The sequence below is a fragment of the Hibiscus syriacus genome, unplaced genomic scaffold (assembly GCF_006381635.1).
Source record: "Hibiscus syriacus cultivar Baekdansim isolate YM2019G1 unplaced genomic scaffold, ASM638163v2 tig00110828_pilon, whole genome shotgun sequence".
NCBI lineage: Eukaryota > Viridiplantae > Streptophyta > Magnoliopsida > Malvales > Malvaceae > Hibiscus > Hibiscus syriacus.
The window spans coordinates 689908-711709 of NW_024062880.1; the positions used below are offsets into that span (position 1 = coordinate 689908).

General features: G+C 33.1%; 2 protein-coding genes and 1 pseudogene across 2 annotated transcripts; 1 reads left to right on the forward strand and 2 right to left on the reverse strand.

Annotated features, from left to right (window-relative positions):
• Nucleotides 1–71: 71 nt before the first annotated feature.
• Nucleotides 72–850, reverse strand: LOC120142343 (annotated as a pseudogene).
• Nucleotides 851–1024: 174 nt separating this feature from the next.
• On the reverse strand, nt 1025–3581 carry LOC120142396 (pentatricopeptide repeat-containing protein At3g53700, chloroplastic-like). The gene has a single exon (XM_039157101.1). It carries the CDS (start codon nt 3488–3490, stop codon nt 1229–1231), a length of 2262 nt encoding a protein of 753 aa, XP_039013032.1. The 5' UTR covers nt 3491–3581; the 3' UTR covers nt 1025–1228.
• A 9809-nt stretch (nt 3582–13390) lies between these two features.
• Nucleotides 13391–16327, forward strand: LOC120142397 (ras-related protein RABE1c-like). Its single transcript, XM_039157102.1, has 9 exons — nt 13391–13486; nt 13603–13706; nt 14310–14382; nt 14477–14577; nt 15229–15294; nt 15531–15628; nt 15755–15817; nt 15905–15997; nt 16104–16327. The coding sequence occupies exons 2-9, from the start codon at nt 13634–13636 to the stop codon at nt 16185–16187; spliced, it is 651 nt and encodes a 216-aa protein (XP_039013033.1). The 5' UTR covers nt 13391–13486; nt 13603–13633; the 3' UTR covers nt 16188–16327.
• The last annotated feature ends 5475 nt before the right edge of the window (nt 16328–21802 follow it).

Consider the following 21802-nt stretch of genomic DNA (forward strand, 5'->3'; position numbering starts at 1 on the left):
ACATTACCGTTCAAAACCTGAAAAAACAAGTTTCCTTCTGTTTCTGCTAACTTTAAAGATCCACCAAGTGATTAGCATGAAGGCTTCAAATTTGCAACTACGAACAGCAAATAACCAGTAGTTCCCAGAACCAGAGCATTCTTAGACCCCATTACTCGAACCACCAATGATGCAAACAAAGAGAAAATCGCAAAAGACACATATAGTATCCTAAGCGTCATCATTCCCAAGTTCCCTTGCTGAAACCCAAAGAAAAGATTAAACTTCTCAATTTAATGATTCTGCAAAACCATAAAATCTTAAAAAAATTTCTAGGAGTTTCAAATAGCAGTCAATTGTCTCGTTAACCAAACAGCTGGATGAAAATTTACAGTCGATGAATAAGAACGGAAAGCAGTAGAAGAAACTCACAGCATTAACAGTAGTCCCCGAATTCTGTGCAGCTCCTTCAGCAAGGAAGACCAACAAGAAGGCACAGCTCAAAATATGAACATCCCTTGTTCAGTTTTTATAAGTTTCACTTTCCGAAACATCAGCAACAAGTGTCGCCACCTCTTATCAAGTGCCCATCAATTCGATTGCCAATATGACTTCTAACATTCTCGAGTTGATTTTTTTAAGGTTACCCGATTTAAAATCATAATAATAGAATCCAATAGAGTGAAAGGTCTAAATGTGAGAGCCACAACTTGAAGCTCGAAGAGTAGAGCACATATAAAAATAGTTTAATGAAGGAATTGGGCGAGACTATAGTAACAAGATTAAAATCTAACAAAGAGGTGTTGGGTTTTGGATTATCAGTAGATATTATTCATAGCTATACATGTTCTATAGAAGAATGATTGATCATGGTTTATGTATTTGTTTTTGTAGATATCCTAAACATTGCTTTATAAATCAAGTTCAAGAAGAAATGATAAATATTACTGTATCTGCAGATAAAAGATACAAGCTGGTTGAATACTATAATGAATCACTACCTGAAATCATGGAAGGTTGAAGACAATTTCATGCTCTACATTGAAAAAGAACAAAAAACGGTAGAATGATTTTCTTAAATTCAGAGTCCAAGCATTTCATCTTCCATCAAAATTGTGAATAATTTCATGTTCCATTAACAACAGGATAGGAACTTACGAACCCTAAATGAACATTGAACGTCAACTTCATACAATGAACGATGAAGCTTCTTCTTTGCAATGTTTTGCTGAGAGAGCAGTATCTAGCTTCATCTTGACCAGTAAGATTTCTTCTGCTTTCTGTTGTCCAGGATGTTTCCGAGGGTAGCTAACGCATCTTGAAATTTACGGATTCTAAGAAAACCTCTTATCATGGAAACCTCACTGTCTGAACAGTTGGCTTTCTCGATCACCATATTAACCAGCTTAATTAAGGTATCCTCCATAGATAATGCACAAAGTCCTTCAGCCAGCATATAGAATGATGAGAACTCGGGTATAAATCCTTTCTCGATCATCTCAACTACGAAATCAACAGCTTCTCCAACCGGTCCTCCACCACTGCAAAGGCCATGAAATACTATCTTGTATGTGACGGCATCAGGAGAGTCACCCTTCTCCAACATCTCTCTGTAAAGCCTCATAGCTTCATTACCTCTCTTTCTTCTAAACAGTGCTTGAATAACAGGGTTATAAGCATGTGGAGTTAAAACCATCCCTTTCATCTGAATCGTTCTAAGTAGTCTACTTGCAACCTCGACTCTACCTGCCTTACAAAGGCCCCCAATCAGGGTTCCGTATGTGACAATGTCCGGTTCACACCCGTTTGAAGTCATGGTTTGAACAATGTCCGCCGCCTTTTTAATATCACCAGACCTGCAAAAGTATGTAAGCAAAGAATTGTATGTGAATTTATCAGGCTTCAAGCCTTCCATTAGCATTTGGTCCATAAGCTGAGCAGCATCTTCTACCCTCTTGTTTTTGCAAAGACCGTCAATGAGGGTGTTATATGTCACGGAATTTCTTGAAACCCCTTGAATTTCCATCTCATCAAAGATTTCCTCTGCTTCTCGGACCCTCTTGTTTTTGCAAAACCCATCGATCAGTGTATTGTAAGTAATAACATTCCGAGCACAGCCACTCGATTCCATTTCTTTCAGCAGGCGTAAAGCTTCTTCTAGATTCCCTCTGCAACAAAAGCTATCAATCAACATGTTGTAGGTAAATTCATCAGGTTGGCACCCTTTATTTTTCATCTCCTCAAACAATTCCACAGCAATACTATGATTTCTTGTCAAGCACAGACCTTGAATCAAAGAATTAAACGTGCAAACATCAGGTAAAATCCCCTTACTCGTAAATACACGAGCAAGCTCGGTGGCCTCTTCAATTTGGTTCTCCTTACACAAGGTGCTAATTAAAGTATTATATGTAACAGTGTTAGGCGAACAATCCCTCGAAACCATTTGGTCTAAAATCTCAACTGCCTCCTTGATCTCACCAATTTTACACAATCCCGAAATCAAAGAGTTGTAAGTAAATACATCTGGATCAAACCCTTCACGAAGCATCACATCCATGATCTCCAAAGCATGTTTAACATAACCTGCCTTACATAAACCATTCACCAACGTATTGAACGTGAACTGATCCGGGTAAAACCCGTCATTCGCCGTCATCTCTTGTATAAAATCCAAGGCTTCCTCCACCCTACCTTCCTTACAAAACCCATGTACCAAGAGATTCACGGTCACATTAGTAACCGGACAACCAGCAACCACCATTTGTTCTCTAACCCTCAATGCACCATCCATGTTACCGTCATCAATAAACCCTTGAATAATCGTGGTAAACGTTTTCTCATCAGGGGCTAAACCATAATCAGACATCTCTTCCATCATCAAAATAGCAGGCCTAATTTGATGCGCATTACACAAAGCCTTAATCAAAATGTTAAAAGTGGAAACATCAGGCTTAGTCCCCCTACTAATCATTTCATTATGAGCAGTTTCTACTAACTTCAACTTGTTCCCATCAACCAGAATATTCAAAAGGAAATTATAAAAATGGGTGTCGGGTTTTAAGCCGAACTCACCCTCCATAATCTCAACAACTTCAAGAACATCATCGTACAAACCAAACTCAGAATAACTTTGGATGAGAATTAAGAAAGTACCACGACGAAGTTCACACCCAGACTGCTTTGCTTGTTGTAAAACGAGCTTGATGGAATCGAAGGAGCCTTTTTTGCCGAGCTTGGTGAGGAGTTCCTCGTATATGGATAAGGTTGGGGTAAAGTTGGGCTGCTTTGAGGCCCAATCGAACAGGCGAAGAGCCGAGTCGTCGTCGTTTTGACGGCGGATGGTGTGGAGGAGCTGAGTGGGGGTGAAGTCGTGGGAGAGAGGGAATTGGGTTTGGTTTTGTTTAGTGGATGAGAAGGAAATAGAGGAGAAAAGAGTGGATTTTTGGAAGAAAAGGAGAGGAGGAAGGTGAGACCAAGGGTTGCATTTGAAACATGAAGAGCAAGACATGGTTTTTTTTTTGTTTCCCCTTGAATTATGTATGCTTTTTGAGTTGTATTTCGTCTCAAGGAAGACGAAGGCTCAGCCTGGAATTCAGCAAGAAAAACGAGTGACTAAAATGGGAAGAGATTATTCAGAGATATTTTTTAGGGCCATTACTTCCTTCTGAGAAAATAATCCTCAAACGGGAAAGAAGACCAAAATTGGGTCATACAAGTAAGCTGGCTTTTTATTTAGCCCAATACAATATCACATAAATTATTTAAAAAATTATGATATTTGTCGTAATGAGTTAAAATTCGTCACGTTTTTATTAAAAATTATCATTTCAACATGATAAAATTTAATAAAAATATATATATTTTTAAAACTTATCATATCAATATGATAAATTTAAATAAAAATATTATTTAAATAAATTCGTTAGGTAAATATGACAAATTTTTTCTACATTATAATATTTATCGTAGATTTCAGATAACTTAACCAGTCAATTTTTGACTTGTCTAACCTATTAGACCGATCTTACCGAAGACGGACAGAATAAACCTAAGCGATGCGTTTACGTGGACTTTAGAACGTGGCCCAACAATAAAAGCAAAAAGAACCTACTTATATAAGGAGAAAATATTGGGTAAATATACCTTTCGAAATTTAATTTGATATTTATTTATTTTGTTTAATTAAATATTTAAATATATTGTTTCGATTTAAATCAATATATAAGTTTATTTTTTTAGTAAAATCAATAATTTTGTTTTTATCTAATTAAGTACATGAACTTAACTTCTAGATTTAAATTTGATTATTTTGGATACATTTGGACAGGGATAAAATAAAAAAATTCATATAATTTTGAGTTAACGTTCAACTCAAAATGCCTTCAATTTTTTTAACGGAATGAGGTGTGTTTGGAACATAATAAATAGTCGAGTGACGTTTTATAACTTTTAACAGTCGAGTGACGTTTTATAACTTTTAACAGTCGAGGGACTAAACAAAGCAACACTCTATACTCAGTATCATTTTATAACTTTTAATAGTCGAATACCTAATAAAACAACGACTTATAGTCGGTGACACTTCGTAGATTTTTAGACCCATCAGAATCAATGTGCTGAATTCAACATTAATTTAATGGAAACTGATGAAACAAACCTTCTTTTTCCGATTAAAACATAACACAAATTAAACAAAACAACCTCGAATTCCAACACAAGGACGGAGTTAATTTAAAACATCAACTTTCTAACACTCGTATGCTTTCTCCCCGTCTTTGGCCACAACTCCAGACGTCTCCACCGTAGTGACAGGCGGAACCGAGGAAGGAACCGGCTGAGGAGGCAGCGCTTGGCTGGACGATGATACCGCCTTATTATGCGTAGCATTATCGGATATGGGAACCGAGATGTCGTCCAAGGACAAAAAGACGCTTTGCGATGCCCTCCTTCGATGGCGATTGGGTCTCTCCGACATGTTTTTGTTTCGACAAAACGATGAAGCAGAAGATTGAAAGATCGACGAGAAGAATAAGAGAGAAAAATACAAGAAAGCTTTGATATCTCGTTGTATTGGTTACTCGATTATAATGTGCAGTATAATGTGTCTTTGTCTTTGTCAATATTAATTTTAAATTATTCAGTAAGATTATCAGGCGAAATACAATGTACAGTGCATTAAATTTCATATGGAAATAAATAAATTGAAAGCATGTTACCAGTAATAAGTTCATTAATTTTAACCCATGCATTAAAAAATTCAAAAACATCCACCAAGAGCATGAACCTGTCTTCTTGATAATCTAAATCTTTGATTTTGTATTAAAATTAGCAAATCCATCTCGTATTCACTGCACCTGATTTAATTATGGACCATAAAACTTAAATTACTTCATAAATTTTGTATTGATATGATTCGAATAAAAACGTTTTTTTTTTAAATAAAATAAATACACATGGTGAAGTAGGATATTTGTGTAAACCCTAAACTCATGACTCTAAAAATTGAAGCACTTCAACCATGAGATTCCATAATTTAGTAATTCGAGTTTATATGCAGAAAATTCTCATCGGGAGATTTATTCATAATCAAGATAAAGTCTTAAGAGTTGAGAGTGCAAAAAAAAAAATAAATAAATAAATAAAAGATCAATAACCTTCAGCCAACGTATTATAGGAAATTGTTGAGTGAATTTGAATATGCACTGTGGATAAGGTGTCAATCTCAGGTTCCTTGATATTAATTGAAGGATCAGATGAATGAGGAATCAAAAGAGAATCATGATCGTCATCAAACAAAAGAAGCTAGGGAGTAGATTTGCACTTGTGATCCGAAGTGCATTTCTCACAATTCGTTCTTCGTAGTAGCAAGATCGATATTAAAGTATACACATTTTATTTTTCTTTATTTTTTGGATTGATCTTCTATGAAATAACCAAAATTGATAAAAAAAAAATACCCAAAGACTCGATGGGTTAATACTCTAATCTCCTTGTTCATTGCAGTGACGGGTCCATAAATTTATAAATGGTGGTCCAAAATTTTAATTTTTTTTCTTAAAAATAATAGGGGCGCAAAAATTTTCATTTTTTCTTTGACATATTATACTAAATTTCACTTTTTCCCCTAAATAATAGGGATGCACTTGACCCCTAGGGGGCTTAGTGCATCCGCCCTTGGTTCATTGAGGTTAGATTTGAAGTATGTTAATCAAAATACAGTTGCCTTGATATATATGTTTTGGAAGATATAACACTGGAGAAAGAGAAATAATTTTTTAAATTTATTTCATCTTAGAATATTGCGTTGATTCTAACTTTGAAAATGAAATAAATTGTTGAATTTATTTTCCTATGAATATTATATGATTCTGTTTGGTAAAAGGAAATAAAACGTCAAATTTATTTTCTTGGAAATCTAGATCGATTTCATCTTGTAGAAGAAAATAAATTGTTAAATTTATTTTCATAGAATCTTCTATGATTCTATTTTGTAAAAGAAATTAAGTTTGATTTATTTCTTGAGAATCAAGTATGATTCTATCTTGTAAAAAGAAATAAATTGTTGACTTTATTTCTTGAAAGTCTTGAATCAAAGCTTGGAAAACATGGTTATCTAAGATATAATCACATTCTCAAAGCCTTATCTGATGAACGTTATGAAGTGTACAGTGTTTAAAATGGCTAAAGAATTATGTATGATATCGAACCGTAACTACGAAACAGAAGATGTTAGTACTAATGAATTATTAGTGATCAAGTTTTTAAAATTCGTAATAATGACACAGACAAGGGAGAATAAATATTTTATTAACTCTAGTGATGATAGCAAAAATATTGCTATGTGTATTTGCTAAAAGAGGAAAAGCAATATTATAGATAAATTTGTTTTCTATTATCATGAAGTTGAAAACCAACTTAATAAAAAGATTAAGATGATAAGAAGTGTTCGTGGTGGTGAATATGTTGAACCATTCAGTGAATATTATTCACAACATGGAATTATTCATGAAGTCACACCATCATATTCTCCTCAATAAAATGGAGTAGCGGAGCACACAAACCGGACTCTAAAAGAAATGGTGAATGCCTTGTTAGGCAGTTTTGGGTTATCACAGAACATGTGGGGAGAAGTTGTCCTTTCAGCTAACTACCTTTTAAATAAAGTACACCGAAAGGAAAAGGACAAGACACCATACGAATTATAGAAAGGTAGGAAACCTTCCTACAAACATTTGAAAACGTGGGGGTGTCTTGCCAAGGTAATGGTCCACTATCGAAGCGAATAAAAATGTCCTAAAACTGTGGATTGTATTTTCATAGGCTATGCAGAACATAACAATGCGTATCGATTTCTTGTGTATGAATTAAATAATCCTGAGATTCACATGAACACAATAATGGAATCAAAGAATGCATTGTAATTTAAAAATATTTTCCCTTATAAATTTAAGAAGGTTGATCAAAGTTCAATAAAACGAACCTTAAAGACTAATAATGAGGATAGTCTAGATGATCAACAAGAGACTGAAACTGAGATAAAACCAAGAAGGAGTAAACGAGAAAGGGTTGGAAAATCCTTTGGACCAGGCTTCTTAACCTTTATGTTGGAGGCTGAACCTTAAACATATAGTGAAGCTATACGATCATCTGAAGGCACCTTATGAAAAGAAGCCATTAAGAGCGAAATAGATTCATTCATGCAAAACCATACGTGGGAATTAGTGGATCTTCCTCCGGGGATTAAACCACTAAATTCTAAATGGATTTTCAAACAAAAAAAGAAAGCATATGAAAAAATTGATAAGTACAAGGCTAGATTGGTAATAAAAGGATACCAGCAAAAGAAAGGCCTTGACTAATTTGATACATACTATCTTGTATCAAGAATAACATCCATAAGAATGATACTCACAATTGCCGCTTTGTGAAATCTATAATACATCAAATGGATGTTAAAACAACTTTCCTGAATGGGGACATTGACGAAGTAATTTACATAGAACAAACTGAAGGTCATGTAATTCTAGGTCAAGAAAGGAAAGTTTGTAGGTTGGTGAAGTCTTTGTATGGACTTAAACAAGCACTAAAACAATTGCATGAGAAGTTCGATAATGTCATGATAACAAACGACTTCAAGATAAATGAGTGTGACAAATGTGTATATGCCAAAACTATAAACATAGAATATGTGATTCTATATTTATATGTTGATAACATACTCATTGTTGGGAGTAACAATGAAATGGTAAAATGTACCAAAGACATGTTAAATTCGAGATTTGACATGAAAGATATGGGATTGGCCGATACAATTCTAGGCATCCAAATTAAAAGGTCATCTGAAGGCTTTATTCTAACACAATCACACTATATGGACAAGAACCTTGAGAAATTTAACAAGGATGATTCTGGTATGGCTATAACTCCAATAAAGTCATGTGTACATTTTTTCAAAAAATCAAGGTGAAAGTGTTCACCAGATGGAATATGCAAAGGTCATATGCAACTTAATGTATCTCATGAGCTGTACGAGACCAGACATCGTTTTTACTATGAGTAGTCTAAGTAGATTCACGAGCAATCTAGGTGAAAATCATTGGAAATAGATAAAAAGGATATTAAGATATCTTATATATACTCAGGATGATGGGTTGTATTATTCCAGAGATCCTACAGTATTAGAAGGATACTCCGATACTAGTTGAATATATGATATTCAGGATACCAAAGGCATAAGTGAATATGTATTCATGTTAGGAGGAGGAGTCGTGCCTTGGAAATCCTCAAGACAAGCGATTATAGCTAGATCCACAATGGAATCTGAGTTTGTAACTCTAGATAAATTTGGAGAAAAAACAGAATGACTTTGAAACTTTCTTGAGGATATTCCAGAATAGCCGAAACATGTGCCCATAGTATGTATATAATGTGACAACCAAGCAACAATTGCTAGAGCACAAAATTTTATGTATAATGATAAATCGAGACATATGCGTCATCGACACAATACCATTAGACAACTGATCTAAAATGGAGTTATCTATGTTGATTATGTAAAATCAAAGGATAACATCGCAGATCTGCTAACCAAAGGATTAAATCGAGATCAAGTTGAGAAAATATTTAAAGGAATGAGACTAAAGCCCATGAAATTTAAAGGTGTTATGTGAAGGAAAACCTTACCTTGTTGACTGGAGATCCTAAGATCTAGGTTCAAAGGGACAACCTAATTGCATAACCCGGGTACGGTCACTGTGGGGTTTCTTATCCCAAGTCCTTTCCTATTATGTAAACAATAATCAAAGTGGTATAAGCTAAGCTAAACTTTTAATGACCATTGTGTGTTGTGGTGAGTCGAGTAACATAAGTCACCTATATGAGAGGAAGTGAGGCCGCTTTAAGGAGACTTTAGGTCATAGTTTTTTCAAACTCTTGCAAAACCAGGCAGTGTCCATGGCTTTATGGACATACCCATGAGAACTGAATTCTTGTCAGATGGGTAGTTGTGTGAAGTATGTCATCGTTTACACAAAAGGCAGAACAATTCAAGGACATTGTGTCTGCTGTTTAACCAGTAAAGAAAATATACTTTCACAAGGGAAGATTCAAAGAAGGAAACCTACCTATCTATGCAACTATCGGTCGTAGAGGCTATCACCACATCAAGTCAAAACATTTTAATTAAATCATCAATTTCATTCATGTGGGGAATTGATGGAAAATAGGGTGAATTACATTGATGAATTTAATATTTATATTAAATTCAGAGTCATTTGTAAATTAAATAATATTTATTTAATTTGAATAATAAAAGGAGTGTATATATGTTTAATATTTTAAATTTAAAAGATATTCTTATCTGTTTAAATTTAGATATTAAAAGATATTTGGTTGGAGTAAATCTCTCAAATTGAATATTTTAAATTTAAAAGATATTATTATCCTTTTAAATTTAGATATTAAAAGAGATTTAGATGGAGTAAAACTCTCTCGAAATTCCCCTATAAATACTGAGCAAACCTAAGTTATTTCACATCTCAAAATTCAAGAAGTTTTATTCTCTTGAAAATATTTTATCTCCTTCTTAAAAAATATTATTTTCTCCCTTAGTGATATTCGAAGGCAAGGAAAGTTCGTGATCTCTACTGTCGTGCAACTGTAGCTGATAATCAAGTTGTTGTATCCTGGGAGACAGATGACCAAAAGATCTTGAGCACCAAGAAGTGGTTGAAAATCTGTTTTAAGGAAACTATATAGCGGTATGCCTCAACTGATTCTGATCACAAGATCAAATATAAAGAGCATTTTATTTCTTTTTGATTCTCTTTTATTTATAAACAATTTGATTATTATTTCTTCTACTTTTCCTCAGGTTCCATTATTGTCTCGGATTGTTACTCTTGGATAACAACATAATATTCTTTTCCGTTCAAATTTTTGAAACAAACATCCCAAACCTTTCAAATCCACAAAACAAAAATCACCTAAATCCCGAAATGGTGCATTTTTTTTAGTTTAATTTCATAAGTTTTAGAAAAATCTTGAGAAAATCTAAACTAATAGTGGTAGAGGAAAATGAGATAAGTTAAATAATTATCTAGTGTGGCCAAAAAAATTAGAGAAACAATTTTCGACGTCGATTAAAAATGGATGAAAAAAACATAGAAGTCCTTGAAATGCAATACCTGGTTCAGGGTCTCAACATCAGAAGCTAGCATCATTAAAATAACATACATGATTGTGGGGGAGGGAATATTTTTTATTTTATTGTTGCTGTCATGCTAGCGTTTCAAAGGGGAAATTCCATGTACATGACTTTGAACCTAGTCAGAATTGCGGGTTAGATGAAGAATGGGTATAAATCATGGTACGTATAGGTGATATTGGTTGTGCCTCAAAGGTGTATTGAGCAGATATGTAAAGCTCTTTTTTTGGCCTTCCATTTTCAACTTTGAACCATGTATAAATAACAAGAGCTGGCGTTTACTTTAGCAGGCAAGAAATAGGAGAAATGGTGTGCTAGGTGCCAACTGGAGTTCCCTCAGGCACTTCAAAACCTCTCTGAAGTGTTTGGGGGAACTCTGGTTGTCATCTGAGACGATTAAAACCAGGCTGAGACTGAGAACGTCGACTCTATGTATGGATGATGGGTTATTACAGGGGTGAAAACGCCAGTTTTTTAGCTCGATGGCATATTGACTCACAGATGGATTCTCCTGCGCAACTGCACTTGAAAATTTTAGTCACAATAAGGAGGTTGTGTTGCTCTTGAATGAAACAAATAAGAGGAATTGAAATCATTTCCTTGTTTTTTTCCTTAGTCTTTATTGAATGCTTCCTGCTGACACTTTTTGTTCATAACCTCCCCTCATCCCCGTCAATTGAACAGGTCTTTCACCAGATTGTTGAAGGTTGCTTTAAATGGTGTTGCAGCCAAAATTATGAGAGATAGAGCCACTGGAAGGTCAAAGCGGTTCGGTTTTGTTACGTATATGTCCATCGAAGAAGCTGAGAAGAAATGAATGCCAAGCTTTTGCATGGATAGTTCAGTTTAACAAAAAGATGGAATCAAGAATGGATTTAGTTAAATTGTACAAGTGATGATATAATAATATTAATATATACTATACAAGTTGGTAGCTGTGTTTTCTTCATCAGGGATGGCCAACAACCAATCTGTACTCATTTTAGTAGGAGCTGTTAATTGTATTGCGTTCAACTTATTACATTCTCTTTGAACAACAAATAGTTGGCTTGTAACTCCAAGACCAAAAAAGATCAAAGCAGGTTCCTTACATAATATTCAGATTATATATTTACACACACTTGAGGCATTATTTAAACAATAAATAAACAATGAGACACTTATTGCTCCATATTTAACAATGGAGCTTTATGGAATGTACATTTTTCCTTCCTTGTATAGATATCCTTCGTCCCTATAAAACTTATCATATGCACCCTTCTCAAATGCTTTATAAATAACTCCAAATCAAGATCAGATTCATTGAATTCTTTGATAGAAGTAAAACTCTTCATTTTAGAATTTAAGGTATTAAGAAGAGTGTACCTCCATGACAACGCATTGGCAACAACATTCTCCTTTCCTTTTTTTATACTTAATCACATATGGAAAAACTTCAAGGAACTCTACCCATTTGGCATCTCTTGTTGAACTTATGTTGTCCTTTGATATGTTTCAACTCCTCATGATTTGTATGAATTATGAAATCCTTGGGCCAAAGGTAATGATGCCATGTTTCCAAAGCTCAAATGAGAGCATATATTTCTTTGTCATAAGTTGGATAGTTAAGTGTAGCACCACTCAACTTCTCACTAAAAGTAGGCTATGGGGCGTCCCTCTTGTAATAAAACTGCTCCAATTCCCAAACCTAATGCATCACAGTCAAATTAAAAGATTTTACTAAAATCAGGTAAGTAACGGGGCATGAGTTAAACAATCTTCAATGGAATTAAATGATTTCTCTTTTTCTTCCCCAAAAAAGAAGTTAGAATTATTCTCGATGACTTCAGTCAAAAGGGCAACTAAGGTGCTGATGTAATGCCCTAATATGATCCGACTCGAAGTTCGAATAGTTAGGGTGTTACATGAAACCACATAAGTGGCTAACCATTTTCTTTTTGCAATAGCTTACCACTTTAAAAAGGCGTCGCCAACTTGAAAAATAGAAAACAGAAAGAAGTCTAAGAAGGATGAACCCTACTTTAAAATGGAGTTTGAAAGAGAACGAGTTTGGGATTTGCATGGAGATGAACAATATGGTTGTGTTGCCTAATTACAATCACTTTGTGTGTTTGAATTGTTATCGAGATTGCTAAATTATTCATCTGGATATCAAGATTGTTTCTGCAAATGGTTTAAGCAAGTTGACCAAAATATTGGATTAATTTTAGGTAACATAAACATATGTTCGGATCGAATATTCGGATATTGGATTAATTTATTTTATGAGTTAGAAGATCATATTAAGATAAAAAATAATACAAGAGCCACAATAATTTTTTTAAAAAATACATGACCTCTAATACTTTTTGTCTTTAAAATTTTATTAAACAAATTTTATTAGTAACAATAAAATAATTATAGTATAATTTTGATGAAGATTAAGTAATATTTATTTATTTTGAAAGTTAATTATTTTGAGTCGCTGCATCGCGGCGGGTGTCGGATGCCAAAATCGCAGCGCATCTATCTCCGACTAAGCGGTGCCGTTTAACTAACAGCTTTAAGAAAGTCCAGTCGTTTTCTTCAATCACCCATGTTCTGTCCGTTGACGAATTAAAAAAATAAGAACCCCTCCGTTAGATCCACACAAATCTTAATCCAACGGTTGGGAGTCCAATCCGAAACTTAATTCTTCAATATACTATCATTTCTATTTTATTTTCTTTTACTTTCCTCGATTTCTCTTTTTGTAAAAAAAGAAAACGAAATACTAATAGGTTTTCTTCAGCGGCCTACCGGTGCTGACGACCGGATCCGGTATGATTCCCGTTCAATTTTCGGAATAAAATTTAAACACATTTAATTCTATTTCTTGTACCTTTTTTATCCTTTCCTCTTTTTTTTTGCATTGATTTTTTTCTTCATAATTGTAGGGTTTGTTTTCGATAAATTCCTTATATTTCCATGGCTGCTCCACCTGCTAGAGCTCGAGCAGATTACGACTACCTCATAAAGCTCCTTTTGATCGGCGATAGCGGTAACTTTCTATTTGTTTTTCTCTTGATATTGATTTGAAATTGGATCTACTCATCAGACCTACAATTTTCGTGATAAATGTTTGGGATATTTAACATTATTTATTTATTCTTATTTCCTCAATATGGAAGACCTTGATGTGAGATTGTAATGTTCATTTCAAGATCATTGCCTTAGATTCAGTTTGATTTAGGTCCACAGATGATCTTACTGCGATGTTGATTCGAGAAAAAAGAGAGCCTGCTTCTTCTTCTTTTTTTGGTACAGGTGTCTGTTTTAGTTCCTTATTAATGATATTTTGGTCTTGTATTTTAGATTTTATTTGATAATGTATTTCACCTTAATATGGCTTTTCGTCATGGAACTTCTGTCTCGATTAGTGTGACTGATACTGAATAATTGAGTCGTATTTGTTCATTTGCATTAGGAAACTGTTTTTCAATTCATGTGATCAACTGCTATAAATAATTATAATTGCCTGTAACTAGGGATTATAGGTTATATTGGAGTGATTTTGAGAAGAGTTTTTCTTAATATTCTCCACTTTCTTTTGAATTTGAGTTCTCATTAACTCTATTTGCTTATACTATTGAGTGGCTGGCAGGTGTGGGTAAGAGTTGCCTCCTTTTGCGTTTTTCAGATGGTTCATTTACTACAAGTTTTATCACTACAATTGGGTTGGTTTTTTTCCTTATTGCAGTACTGTGGTCTTCATATTATTTTTACTCTTATAAGGGACATGTGGATTAAAGGTTGCGTTTACTTTGGCAGAATTGACTTTAAGATAAGGACTATAGATCTTGATGGAAAGAGGATCAAACTGCAAATTTGGGATACTGCTGGGCAAGAGCGGTTTCGAACAATTACAACTGGTTGGTTTGTGGAATTTGGAGTTGTCACTGACTAGATACATGTCTAATCAGAATTATAACATATATGATTGATAAAATAGTTTCGTGGCATGATTTTGGCATTGTTCGACTCGAGCTTGTTTGTTGTATGTTTGTCATTCTGTAGTATGAATTACCACTTGTTCTCACTATTATTATCATATTAAATATCCTCTCCGGAGTTTTTGGTCTGTTAGGAAGTCAAGAGTTTTTATGCTCCTGTGCTTTAATGCTTTCCAGCCCATCATTGTTATACTCTCTATTGTATGACAGAACTTGGAAATAAAATTACAAATAACAGGTGGTTGGGATTGAAATGGTAGATGTGTAGACTTTCATATTTCTGGTTTCTTGTTACTCAATGTATAGATTAAAGGTGTTTGCAATTGGTGTTAGCTCTACTGGTGGTGAAAATTTTATGTCTGCATAGTCTTTTCTTTCAAACCCCAAAACACGGTTGCTTGTTCTTTTCTTCTAAATTACTTGTCATGTTTTACCTTTTTGGGGTACATGCAGCATTGACTTTATTTTAGTAGCTCCAATGTTTAATCTCTCTAATACATTCAGATTTTATTTGCTTCCAGAGTCTTGTATGGTGTACAGATGGCTATGTAACATTTTCATTTTGTGCAGCTTACTACCGTGGTGCCATGGGTATTTTACTCGTATATGATGTGACTGATGAATCATCTTTCAATAGTGAGTATTGAACTTTTTATCATTTAAATTTTGAAATTCATTCGCTTTTTGTGATCTTGTCCATCTTTGAATCTTTAGATTTATTTAATGTTTGCATCGAATTTTGCTTGTCGGAACCTTTCATTTCCCCTGCATGTTGAACATTGAAAAATACCCCTTATCTAGTGATTTGAAATTTTATTCCTTCTCCATTATAATTGTCTCATAAACTGTACTAATATCCTTTTTTGAAATAGACATTAGAAATTGGATTCGTAATATTGAACAGCATGCTTCGGACAATGTCAACAAGGTTCTGGTGGGTAACAAGGCTGACATGGATGAAAGCAAAAGGGTTTGTTTCTTCTTTCTCTTCTGTTTTCACGTGTGATTATGTTTATACGCTTTTTTGTTTACCTTCTGTTTGCCACGTTGGCCTTGATTCTTTTCTTGTCAAGTTGACCCTTAACTTATTGTTCAGGCTGTCCCTACCTCAAAGGGCCAAGCTCTTGCTGATGAATACGGCATTAAGTTCTTCGAGACTGTATGTAATTTTGCAGCAGATGTAGTAGTTACTTTTCCGGTGTTCCGTTTTATATTTCCTGTATGCTCAAGAGCCACTATTTTGCAGAGTGCAAAAACAAACTTAAACGTGGAGGAGGTTTTCTGCTCAATAGCACGAGATATTAAGCAAAGACTTGCCGATAGTGACTCAAAGGCTGAGGTTTGTTTTCTTTTGCACGAAGTAGTAGCCATTGATTATGCAAATCCATTTCTATTAATTCATACATTGTGTCCCATTTTGATCATCTTGTCGATCCTCGCTACAGCCACAGACGATTAAGATCAACCAACCAGACCAAGCCGGAGGGGCTGCGGAAAATGCTAAAAATTCGGGATGCTGCGGGCAATGAACGAAACTTCGTCGAGGGTACATGTTCTTCTCTAGGGTTCTGTGTTGGTCCGACAAAACTAATTTTGTTACGACTATATTATTATTGCTTGTATTCTCCTGCCTATCATTATTTTATATCTGCAACTCTTTGGTGTGAAATATTAGATCCATGCAATTTTAAAAAATATAGATTTTTATTAAAATATTTTTCCAGTTTTGGAAGAAAATTTAGTCTGCCATTCTCATTTTCTAAGTTCAAATTAAGAACTGTCCCTAGTAAGATAATTTAATTATCAAGGGCATATAAAATGGTTGAAATGTGTGTGTATATGAACTGTCCACCGTAAGTAAATTTAATTACCGAGGAATGTATTCACATTTAATATTAAATGATTAAGAATTATTTATTCAAATGATTAAGAGTTATTTTGAATATATATTATTCTATATTTATTTCATATATATATATATATATATATATACACACACACAACCAGTTATACTTACTATGATTATTATAGAGCAAAACCATTTTTTTAAAAAAAATTGTTTTCTTATTAATTTAGATATAAATTTAAAATTGATTGACGATTTATAACATGTCCACCTATTTAAATATAATATAAAATTACACATATATATATATATATATTATTTTTTTTGCCATCAGGTCCAGGGCTGGACTGAAAGGAGGCGGGTGAGGGTAAACTTTCTCTTGAAAATTTTAAATTAATATATATTTTAAATATTTTTAATTTATAATCTCTTTTCGTTTCCCATAAAATTTTAATTTTAGAAGTTTATCTCCTCTAACATAAAATTTTGTATTAGTCCTCGAAAAAGTCTATTATAATTTGTACTTGAAAATTAATTAATAAAATAAATTCTAGTTTATATTTCTAGTTTGATATAGATTATTTTAATCAACTCACGAGTTTACAAGAAGAATAAACTAAAAAAAATCAAGGATAAACTACTAAAATGTTCATTTTCGTTTAATTTTGTATATGTTTTGTTCAGTTTTGATAATGTTATATTTCAATCATTTACGTTATCGGCTTGGTAAATTTTAATTATTTATATTATTGATTGTTATATTTTTGTAACAGAGTTATTAAATCACGATAGTTTGATGACATGACACGTTAGTAAAATGAGTTAATTTTAATTTGACCCTAAGACTCTAGATAAAATATTATTTTAATTCTAAAATTTAGATAAAGTATCAATTTGAACCTTGAATTTGATCAAAATCTCCAACCGTCGATGGCTACTTACATTGTTGCAATTAATCACCGTCGATCGTCGTTTCCAGCTGTTACTGATGATTGTTGGGCCTGAAATTTTTATCTCTTTTTTGTTACCTCTAAACATAAATTTAAGAGAAAATAACTTCAGTGACCGAAAATGTCTTATAATATACGATTTTAACCAACTTTTTTTGGATTTGCAAAAATGACCAACAAATTCGCAACACGAACTCCAATTTCGCAACCCAGTTTCCAAATTCGCAACGCGAATCTGTAATTCGCAACACAGAAGTCAAATTCGCAAAGCGCGTTTATTTTCGCAACGCGAATTTTATTTTCGAATTCGAAACACAATATTAATTTCGCAACACAAATGTAAACAATATAATCGTAAATCATAACCTAAAACCCTAAATCACAACTCAGTCTCATCTCCATCTCTTACTCTCTACGGCGACATCCGTCCCCATCTCCGACGAAATCCGTCCCCATCTCCGGCGAAATCCGTCTATCTCCATCTCTCAAAGCCACCCTCACAACCATTCACGGTCAGAAATAGAAAATCAACCACCGAGGGTTAGTTTTTTTAATTATTTTTATTTTGAAATTTTCAATTATTATTAGATTTTTCATATTTAAATTGATGATAAATTTATTGGTAATTTCAATAATAGATTAACCATTTCACTTAGATTGCTTAGTAAATTCATTCGGTTGCTACCAATACTGCTAAACTGTTTAGTCTTTAACCCTGTGAAGTTAGTATTTGTCTTTGTTTTGTCTTTTGGTTGAAGTAATGCAATTTATTCAAGTTTCAATTTGCAGAAGACTATTTGAAACTTAAATTTGCAACACGAAAATGAAAATCGCAACGCGATTTTAGTTTCGCGTTGCGATTTTAAGTTTCAGAAACTATTCTTCTTCTTCAAATTGAAACTTGAATGAATTGCATTACTTCAACCAAAAAACAAAGACAAATACTAACTTCACAGTGTTGCGAATTTAAGTTTCAAGAATAAACTACTACTCTTTATGTTGTCCTTGAACCTGCACTAAACCTATATGTCGTCCTTTTAAATGTTTATATAAGTGCTTACTTCTGGAATGTTATCTGATGCATTTTGTGAACTATGATATAATAATGACTTGGGTGAATACCGTGCAAGTTTGAAACATATTTGGCTTTGTTTTCACTACATCATGTCTGTTTATAGTGTATAATTTGTAGTTTTTGGTATATCTAACTTGGTATGTTTATTGTTTTTGTAGAAATTTTTTTCGGCTTCATTGATCTTAAGGAATAAATTAACCATTAAATATTTAGGTTGATAACAATGTTGTACATTGTGAGCACCCTAAACTGGGGTTGAAGAACTTAGTTGATTACTACCCGCTACTGACACAACTTCACTACTTCTAGGTTCAACAACATACAATGTAACATCATCTTCTTGCGAAACACTAATGTAAGCAATGAATCGTTCAACATCTTCATTGTCGGTTAACAAATAAACTTTACCTTTTCTCTGATAGCCTAAATCCACTTAGAGGATCTAAATTCAATTTCTTTGCAACACCTAAATTAGAGTTTCATAAGTTAACTTTTTTAATGACAATTTTAGTTGAAGATTCATGGGTAAAGACATATATTGTAAAACACCATGAACATTCTCCCATGACCTTCCAAAACACAAATTTATCCAAACATGATCAACATTAGATGATTTCATTCTACAAATTGTAAATTAATTTACTAAACAAACGGGCTATAAACTACATATCATCATTAACTTAGAGAAGAACATACCTTTATTAAGTTGATAGTTGATAATTTGGGAGAGAAATCATTGAAAAATTATATAGAAATAAAATTATGTAAAAAAAATAGAGATGGGGAAGGATGTCGTTGGATATAGGAACGGATGTCGCCGGAGAGAGTGATAGATGGAGATGAAATGAGTAGCGATTTAGCGATTTAGGTTATGAGTTGATGTTGCTACGTAGTTATATACCCAAAACATTTGTGTTGCGAAAATAAAACCTGTTGCGAATTCGAAAATCGAGTTGCGATTTTCCTAATTCGCATTGCGAATTCAGAAATCGAGTTGCGAATTTGAAATTCAGTGTTGCGAATTCGGAAATCGCTTTGCGAATTTGACTTATGTGTTGCGATTTACAGATTCGCGTTGCGATTTATATATTCGCGTTGTGAATTTGGAAAATCGCAACGCGATTTACATATTCGCGTTGCAAATTTGAAAACTGAGTTGTGAAATTGGAGTTCGCGTTGCGAATTTGTTGGATGAGGGGAAATTAAAGGTTGAAATTAACAATAGAAAATAAGAATATATTCACTGGGAAAAAAGTAGTTAATTTCAGCCTTTATTTTCTTTTAATCCAACGATCCTAAAAAGATGATTTGTTTTTAGTTTTACACTGAGTGTAAATGGATGCTAACCAATATATATATATATATATATATATATATATATATATATATATATAGGGATAATATCTCTTACACAATATAAAACTCTTTTAGTTTTATACATATTTAGGACTATTGGAATATGAGTGAAAATAGATGATTGAGGTTAATTAGTAAATGAGAAGATATTTATTGGGGAAAAAAACAAGTAGTAAATCTCAATCATCTATTTTTACTCATCTAACATCCTAAATCTATGTAAAACTAAAAATATTTTAAATTGTGTAGGTAGATTTTAACCCATACATATATATATACATATATATATATATATATATATATATATGGTTTACGATCCACTTACACAATATAAAATTCTTTAATTTTATACGGATTTATGGTTGTTCAATGATTGAGATTGACTCATTGTTTTTCCCCCCAGTAAATATCTTTACATTTCCTACTTTTAATCACAATCATCCGTTTCCACTCTTCCAACAGTCCTAACTATTTGTAAAACCAAAAGAGTATATATATATATATTAGGGGTATAATCTAATTATTCGGTGTAAAACTCTTTTAGTTTTACACCATATTAAGACCATTGAATGAGATTAATAGTAAAAATGAGAATATATTCACTAAAAAAGATAATAAGGAATTAATCATAGCATTTAATTTCCTTTAATCCAATAATCCTAAAAATATGTAAAATTAAAAAAAAATTAACAATATAAGTGGAACCTAAACATATATAATATCTACCATCTATGTTTTGGGTGGAATTTTTTTGAAATTATGTTTTGGCTGGAATTGAACACATGGTACTGGTTCGATCATATGATTCTGACTCAAAACACTTGCGAGTTGACAGAAAAACTGAAATACTAAATTGACCAATTATCAATAATATAACATTTGCAGTTTCTAAACAGTGCATGCTTTAATCATGAGAAAATAACCTCAGTGACCAAAAATGCCTTATAATATACGATTTTAACAAACTTTTTTTGGATTTGCCAAAATGACCAACAAATTCGCAACGCGAACTCCAATTTCGCAACCCAGTTTCCAATTTTGCAACGCGAATATGTAAATCGCATTGCGATTTTCCAAATTCGCAATACAGAAGTCAAATTCGCAACACAAAAGTTAAATTCGCAACGCGGAATTTCAAATTCGCAACTGAATTTCAAATTTGCAATTGAATTTCAAATTTGCAACTATATTTTCGAATTCGCAATACGAATTTAATTTCGTAACAGGTTTTAGTTTCGCAACACAAATGTTTTGGGTATATAACAACGCAGTAGCAACAACTCATAACCTAAATCCCTAAGTCGCAACTCATTCCATCTCCATCTATCACTCTCTCCGGCGACATCCATTCCTATATCCAACGACATCCTTCCCCATCTCTAGTTTTTTTTACATAATTTTATTTCTATATAATTTTTCAATGATTTCTCTCCCAAATTATCAACTATCAACTTAATAAAGGTATGTTTTTCTCTAAATTAGTGATGATATCTAGTTTATAGCTCGTTTGTTTAGTAAATTAATTTACAATTTGTAGAATGAAATCATCTAATGTTGACCATGTTTGGATATATTTGTGTTTTGGAGGGTCATGGGAGAATGTTCATGGTGTTTTACAATATGTTCCTTTACCCATGAATCTTCAAATAAAACTATCATTAAAAAAGTTAACTTATGAAACTCTAATGTTACGTGTTGCAAAGAAATTGAATTTAGAGCCTCTAAGTGGATTTAGGCTATCTTATCAGAGAAAATGTAAAGTTTATTTGTTAACGGACAATGAAGATGTTGAACGATTCATTGCTTACATTAGTGTTTCGCAAGAAGATGATGTTACATTGTATGTTGTTGAACCTAGAAGTAGTGAAGTTGGGTCAATAGCGGGTAGTAATCAACTAAGTTCTTCAACCCCAGTTT